At 35.4% G+C, this 7,748-nt stretch overlaps 1 protein-coding gene across 1 annotated transcript; it reads right to left on the bottom strand.

Moving 5' to 3' along the window:
- Positions 1-532: 532 nt before the first annotated feature.
- Positions 533-3,612, bottom strand: LOC116142372. Its single transcript, XM_031427794.1, has 4 exons — positions 3,514-3,612; positions 3,050-3,226; positions 1,450-1,608; positions 533-907 (listed from the first exon to the last, which is right to left on the bottom strand). Exons 1-4 carry the CDS (start codon positions 3,610-3,612, stop codon positions 533-535), a joined length of 810 nt encoding a protein of 269 aa, XP_031283654.1.
- Positions 3,613-7,748: the final 4,136 nt, after the last annotated feature.

Genomic DNA, 7,748 nt, shown 5'->3' with positions numbered 1-7,748 from the left:
AAAAAAGATAATCCTGATATACTTAGAATACCTAAGAAAATGAAGGTAATTAGATTATCTCCAATATTACCAATAGTAACTACTATTGGTATTTGAAGATTACTGGAATCTTATATTACTTGACAACCAAATGTGGTAATCAAGTAATATAAGATGACATTACCCCAATAATATCACATTACCGCTAACCAAACGCCCCCTTAGGGTGAAATTGGCATTAGGCAACTCCTTGTATACATAAAAACATTAAAAGGAGAATGTTGAGACCAAAAGTATATCATTATTTGTTAAATTGCCCTCGTACAATGTATCATTTTGATTCTAAAATGGACGCATGCAGTTTGGTTTTCTGTCAACTGAGAGCTCATTCATTTCTTAATTATATAACCGCTATTAGAATAATTAAACCATACATAAAACTCATATATACTACTTTCAGAAAATAAGCATCTTTATTTAAATGAGATTAATATTATTCAAATCACTTCCCAATGACAAATGAACCATCAAATCCTCATTAATTCTAGATCTATCAGAGGTCACATTGTCCTCCAGGTCCTCCAAAGGTTAAGATTTGTTCATTTACTCTATTTTTGTGACCCAAATATATGGCATCATAACAGTTACTAATATCAGCAACTTGGCGCAGTCTATGCGCATCCTGCAAAACCCCCAAATCATCAACATATTTTAGGTTTAAAAAAAAGCTTGATTGTTTGAGATTATTTGTTGTTGGAAAATAGCCTGTCCCCATTGGTGGACTCATCCCATCTGGATATCCGTAAGTCCACCCATCAAATTGTACACTGTTTGCTCCACAACCAAACACAGTGAAAAGCTTCTCAGGCCAATATCCCAAGTGTATGTTGTTCTCTAAGGTCACCCACCAATGTCCCGTTGATTTGTCCTGTTGAAAAGGAAAAGAAATTAACTCTCAGTTTCGTAATGACAATCTGAGAATCTGAAACCATTTTTTAGTGTGGAAAGTAATTGTTCATTACCCGATGTACTAAAATATGAGTTAAGTTACGGTTTTTCTTGGCCCAAAAGTTTCCGTAAGCTTGACCAAGGTAATATTTACGATGCACTTGTACAAAACCAGGGCACAGCGCATTAAAACAACCTGTTTTGATAGAACCATCTGCCTTTTTTTACGTAAAATTAAATTGTGTTAAGATTTGTGAAGGGCATGCCCATAGATGAACAAGATATTAGATTAGAGATATACAAGGGGTTGATTCTAACTGTCCAATATCCTGTCAAGTGCGTGAGATAGTCTCCATAGATACGTGGATGGACCTAAATATTAAGCACAGTCATCATACGGGAAGCTAGTTAATTTGATTTATTAAGGTGTGAAAAATCATAACTAAATTACAGAAATTTGAATTCATATGTAGATGAAATTGACTTAGGCCCATCCAATTTGTAAACTGTTAAGTTGAGGACCTTCTCCACCTTCAATCCAGATAGTAGCTGCACTGATTTACCTTCAATCCAGATAGTAGCTGCACTGATTTGATTCATTTTCGCATGTGGAGTATTTAAGCCTATAGTTGCACTTGCGCCATAAATTTTCTTAAACACATTTGACTTAGCCACTGCAAACTATAAGCAGTATAAATTAACAGGTGGAGGAATTAAACATCTTACTTTTAATAATAAAATTACATTTACAACTTCTTCATATAACTTTTTTATGCAACCTTATAATAGTAGTTCGTGATTGGTCAGTTTACATTTGGATAGATGAGATCCATTGTAAACTGATCAATCGTGAGCTATTACATCTAAGTTATATGAAAATGATGTATAAAAAAGTTGTAAGTGTAATACTGTTCTACTTTTAATATTATCCAACTTTTGATATTTGATATTTCTAAGAAAACAAGAACTGAAAAAAGCATATTTTAAGCTAGTTTGCGAATTTTTATTTTTTCTTAATAAATCTTTTAAGATTATAAGATACAATTGTCATTATATTTGCTGATATGTTATCAATATGTTTAGTATCTCATGTGTTAATTTTTCAAAATAGCTTAATGTTAAATATTAACTCCTAATATAGTATTCACAGTACCATCCATAATTTCTTCCAATATTAATTTCATATATGCAAATACAGTAACTAGGGCAGGGGAATTCGAAGGGAAGTCTATGTATCTGCATGGAACGATTGCAGTATTTTCATCAATCTTATTCGTTTAAATAGATGTATGTATCATTTATCGATATATGCATAATCATCATTGACTAATAAAACATACCATCGATTTATAACAAATAAAAAACCCTTAAAATGAGTAGCCAAAAATGAATTCAAGAGAAGGAAAAGGGGATGAACGAAGAAATTAAACGTGATATTGGCACGGCTCAATCAAATGAAAGGACCCAATCCTTGAGAGATTTGATTTGATTGAGCCGTTCCAACATCCCCGATTTCTCAATACACTTACAGCATAACAACACAATTCCATCGACCAAGGAGAATTAACGATCAATCAATCAACCATGTATTTTGAGCTTGCTCACAGGCAATATTCATGAATTTGTTCCTGTCATGCATGAGGCGCGATCGATCAATGAAAACAAGTTTAAGAAAGAGAAAAGAAGGAAAAAAGAAAAATCAGAATTGATAGTATCGAGAGAGTTGTTTGATTGGTTAGTTTATAAGAGAAGAAAATGAAATTAGCTAGCAAGAAACTGGAATGGTTGAGATGTCAAATCTTTGCTTTGTTTAGAAAATGAACAAGTTATATAAAATTTCCATGGCCCCTTAGTGGTTGATGACATTTTCCAAGTGCACCAAAAACATATTCTACTAAATTCTCCAATTTATGTGATCAATACAAATCATGTGTAATTTATTTTTATTTTTTTTATTAATCAAAGTCAAATTTGAATGAATTAGCAATAACAATCTGGAAACAAAAAGAAGGTGGCGAAACGTTTTTATATTCTATATTGTAATGTGTTACTAACTGTTGCTATGTTGTCACCCGTTAAATCAAAATTCTGATTATGCCTTGGTAATGACTAAATAACTTACATGTTTACCGGGTGCTGTCTCTGTAAGTGGATGAATAACATCTGTTAGGTTATCAACTTTCAGTCTTTGGATAGGCACCTTTCCTTTGGGACAACCTTCATCGGTGGATTCCAAGTGTGGATAATTGTTGAATTTTAAGTTCGTATTCTTCGGTTTTGGCAAGGAATTTGGACCAATCTGCACAATAATTAAATCAAATGGAATATATGAATAAAAAGTTGAAGTCCTATCAAGGGAAAATCTTTTCACTAGTCCCCCGACCCAAAAAACAAGATTTCCAAAATAGGGCAACCCTACAGTCTATGATCAATAATATTAACAACCATTCTTGTGATTTGAACCTAAGATCATAGGGGAAACAAACCTCTTGACCCTAAATCTTTACCACTCGGCCAACCCATTATTGGTTTTTTCACTATAAATTTTCAAGAAAACCAAATGGAAAAAGAGAAAAAAAAATATACCTGGATCTTGTGATTCTTTAATAGGATATGATCGAAAGCAGGTTGTTTGTGTATATCCACGCTGTCATATTTAGCATTTTTTTGGCTGCGATTGTTCATGAAGAAACAATGAGTTGCCAAAAATTACAAATCAATTTCAGAGTTGATAGTAAGCTTCTATACCACCATGTTTAAGTAATAAATATATTTTTTTTCTTTATTTTATAATTTATATTTACTTAATTATATATGTATTATTAGGTTAATTCTGAATTAAATAATATCTTTTTATTCACTGATGGAGTTGTATTTTTTTTTTTTTTATTATCAAAATGTTATTTTATTTTGGTTGTAAAGCCAAAAGCCAAAACTAATTTATTCTATCTCACATCATTTAATTAATATTAATATACAAATTTTATCATATATTTAAGATGCAAATATAAAATATATTGATCAAATAATAAATCTAATATTGTTATGCCTAAAAAGTCACGCTTATATCAGCTCAATAAATGTCTTTTTGTACTAGCTGCCAAACCCATACTTCCTCAAAGATATTCATATCAACCCTATCTCATTTCAAGAGATGAATGGACGAGAGCCTTCCATATGTCAAGATAACTTGCAAAACACTTATTACATTGACCTCAAAGGTGTATAAATTGGCACTTCTCTTCCTGAAAAGGGGGGCTGGGCATATGAGAGCTAGACATAGATTGAAGCTCAATAATTTCTCTCTGTAAACACTGTATTTCTTCATCTTTGTATGTCTTATAAGCAAAATCATAAAAATAGTCAGAGATCAATAAAATAACAGTGGATGTAGGATTTGCTTTAAGCATCCGAATCACTATAAAAACCTCTCTTGTCAGTCTATTATTTATGTTTTCTGCAACATATATAATCTCAACTCCATATTCAAATCTCATGGATCTATCACGTGTAATTTCTAAGACTCTCTTAGCACTTTACACGTGCGAGTCGTTGATGTCCAAAATCAAGCGTCAACAGTTTGGTGGCCCATGCAGGTCTCAAACCTGCGTCAAAGTTCTCCGATCGCGTGGCCAGATCGTTGATTGCACATTTAGATAGTTGATCTTCAACTTTAGATCGCTGATCTTTAGCTTCAAATCGTGCGTTCAGATCGCCCAGATCACGTGGCCAGATCACTGATCGCATGCTCAGATCGCTGATCTTTAGCTTCAAATCACGAGTTCAAGATCATTGAGATCACGCGTTCAGATTGCCCAGATCGTGTGGCTAGATCGCTGATCGCACGCTCAGGTCGTTCTGATCCTCGGCTTCAAATCACTGATCTTTAGCTTCAAATCGCGTGGTCAGATTGCTGATCGCACACTCATATCGCTGATCTTCAGTTTTAGATCGCTTATCTTTAGTTCAAATCGCTTGTTCAAGATCGTTGACATCACTTGTTCAGATCGCCCAGATCATCCAAATCGCGTGCCCAGATCGCTGATCGCACACTCAGGTCGTTCTGATCCTCGGCTTCAGATCGCTAATCTTTAGCTTCAAATCGCGCGTTTAAGATCGTTGAGATCACTCATTGAGATCGCCCAGATTGCGTGGCCAGATCGCTGATCGCACGCTCAGGTCGATCTGATATTCGGCTTCAGATTGCTGATCTTTAGTTTCAAATCGCGTATCCAGATCGCTGATCGTACGCTGAGATCGTTGATCTCTTGCTTTCTGATCGAGCTCGTTATGCTCTCTGCTCGAGCTCACTATGATCTTAGATCGAGCTCGTTATGCTCTTTGATCGAGCTTGTTATGCTCTCAGATTGAGCTCGTTGTGCTCTCTGATCGAGCTCCTTATGATCTTAGATTGAGTTCTTTATGCTCTCTGATCCAGCTCCTTATGATCTCAGATCGAGCTCCTTATGATCTCAAGTCAAGCTCGTTATGCTTTCAGGTTGAGCTCGTTATACTCTTTGATCAAGCTCGTTATACTCTCAAATCGAGCTCGTTATGCTCTCAGATCGAGCTTCTATCAAATCGCGATCAACTTCTAGCTCTCAGATCGCAATCAGCTTCTAGCTCTCAGCACTCGATCGCGCCAGGAATAGTTTGAGCTCTTCAATTCGAGACTATAACCTATAGTGCAACAGTCATTCAGATCAAAGACCTGAGTTTCTAAAGCGCGATTACTCACTCCAAAAACTGGGGGGCTTCTATTATGCCTAAAAAGTCACGCTTATGTTAGCTTAATAAATGTCTTTTTGTACTAGCTGCCAAGCCCATACCTCCTCAAAGATATTCATACCAACCCTATCTCATTTCAAGAGATGAATGGATGAGAGCCTTCCATGTGTCAAGGTTACTTGCAAAACACTCATTACATTGACCTCAAAGGTGTATAAATTGACACTTCTCTTCCCGAAAGGGGGGCTGGGCATATGAGAGTTAGGCATAGATTGGAGCTCAATTGTTTCTCTCTATAAACATTGTATTTCTTCATCTTTGTATGTCTTATGGGCAAAATCATAGAAATAGTTAGATATCAATAAAATAACAATGGATGTAGGATTTGCTTTAAGCATCCGAACCACTATAAAAACCTCTCTTGTTAGTCTATTATTTATGTTTCCTGCAACATATATAATCTCAGCTCCATATTCAAATCTCATGGATCCATTACGTGTAATTTCTAAGACTCTCTTAGCAATTTGCACGTGCGAGTCGTTGATGTCCAAAATCAAGCGTCAACAAATATCAATATTGAGGTAGCGTTTGGTTCAGGGAATGTTATATTATTGAGGAATGTTGTATTACTGGAAAGATAGATTACTAGGGAATCTTTAGAGAAATGTGTTTGGTCGATTGGAATAAATTGATGGGTATGTTATAACAATATGTTTGGTTGGGAGGATAAATGAGTGGGTATGTTATGTAGATTACTAAATTGCCCTCATTTTAAAATAATAATATAATATTATTTTTATTATTATTTTATTCTATTATTTTTTAAATTATTTCTTTTAACCCCCCTATATTTGAAATTTTACCAAAACACCCCAACCATATACAACTTTAATTTGTAGCAAAGTCACCCCCACTGACCCCAAACCGCCACCAGCAGCCACCACCACCATTGGAAGCCGCTGTAATGGCGCACGACCAGCCAGATTTGGCTGGTCGTACGTCGATCAGGCCTAATCCGGCCAGATCTGGCCGTGAATATGGTCGTTTCACGGCTAGATCTGACCGTTAATATGACCATTTCACAGCTAAAGATGTGGCTGTGAAACGGCCATAGATCTGGCCGTGAAAAGGCTAGATCTTTGGCCGTGAAACGGTGGCCATGAAACGCCTCCGGCCATGGATCACAAATCCATGGTCGAAAATGTCCTTATCGGCACACGACTGGCAAGATCCTGCCGGTCTTGTGCCGATATGACGACTTTCGCCAGTGGCCAGCGGTGGTGGCTAGCGGCCGGCGATGGTCTTGGATGATTGGAGGTATTTTGTTAACTTTTAAACTTTTTTGTAGCGAGGGTGTTTTAGCTAAGTTCTCAAATATAGGGGGTCTGGGTAATTGTTATTTGGTAGACATATGAGGGTAAATGTGTCCGGAATGATAAAATATTAAGGGCAAAATAGGGTAAAAATTATGATTACCCCGATAATCTAACATTAACACCCCCTGGGAAGGTAATCTGATTACCGCCAATATTATCAATAGTAACCACTATTTGCAATAAAATATTACTGTAATATTATATTACTTGACAACCAAATGAGGGAATCTTGAAAATTAAACAAAGATTACAGGATTTATCTTATTTCACCCCGAACCAAACGCACCCTGAGAGTTAAATAAAAAAGTTAATTAGCCCAACAAAAAATGTGTTGCTTCAGTTTGATAATAAAGATGATGATTAGGTTATGATGCATGATATACCTGGAATATTGAAGGTTGTCTCAGCAATTCCCTATAGATTTTGCGTCTACCTTCAGTTCCATGACAATTTAAACAGAGAAATAGAGCTACAAAGTACAACGATGACATCTTTTGCTCTATTCTTCTGTCTCTTCTTAATTACCTTCCACGCAATACTACTATAAATAAAATAATTAAGTTTAGTATACGCTAACTAATTTTCAATGCACCATTAATTACTTCGTTAAAGTTTTTGTTAACGTGTTTATGACACATGGATTAATATTAAAAAATAGCAAACCTTACTACTAATTTTGAAAAGGAAAAAAAAGAGAACTACTGTATATATCCATAT

This window comes from Pistacia vera, unplaced genomic scaffold (assembly GCF_008641045.1).
Source record: "Pistacia vera cultivar Batoury unplaced genomic scaffold, PisVer_v2 Contig407, whole genome shotgun sequence".
NCBI classification, from domain to species: domain Eukaryota; kingdom Viridiplantae; phylum Streptophyta; class Magnoliopsida; order Sapindales; family Anacardiaceae; genus Pistacia; species Pistacia vera.
The sequence above is the reverse complement of the archived record's forward strand: the minus strand, read 5'-3'. Positions and strand labels throughout refer to the sequence as shown.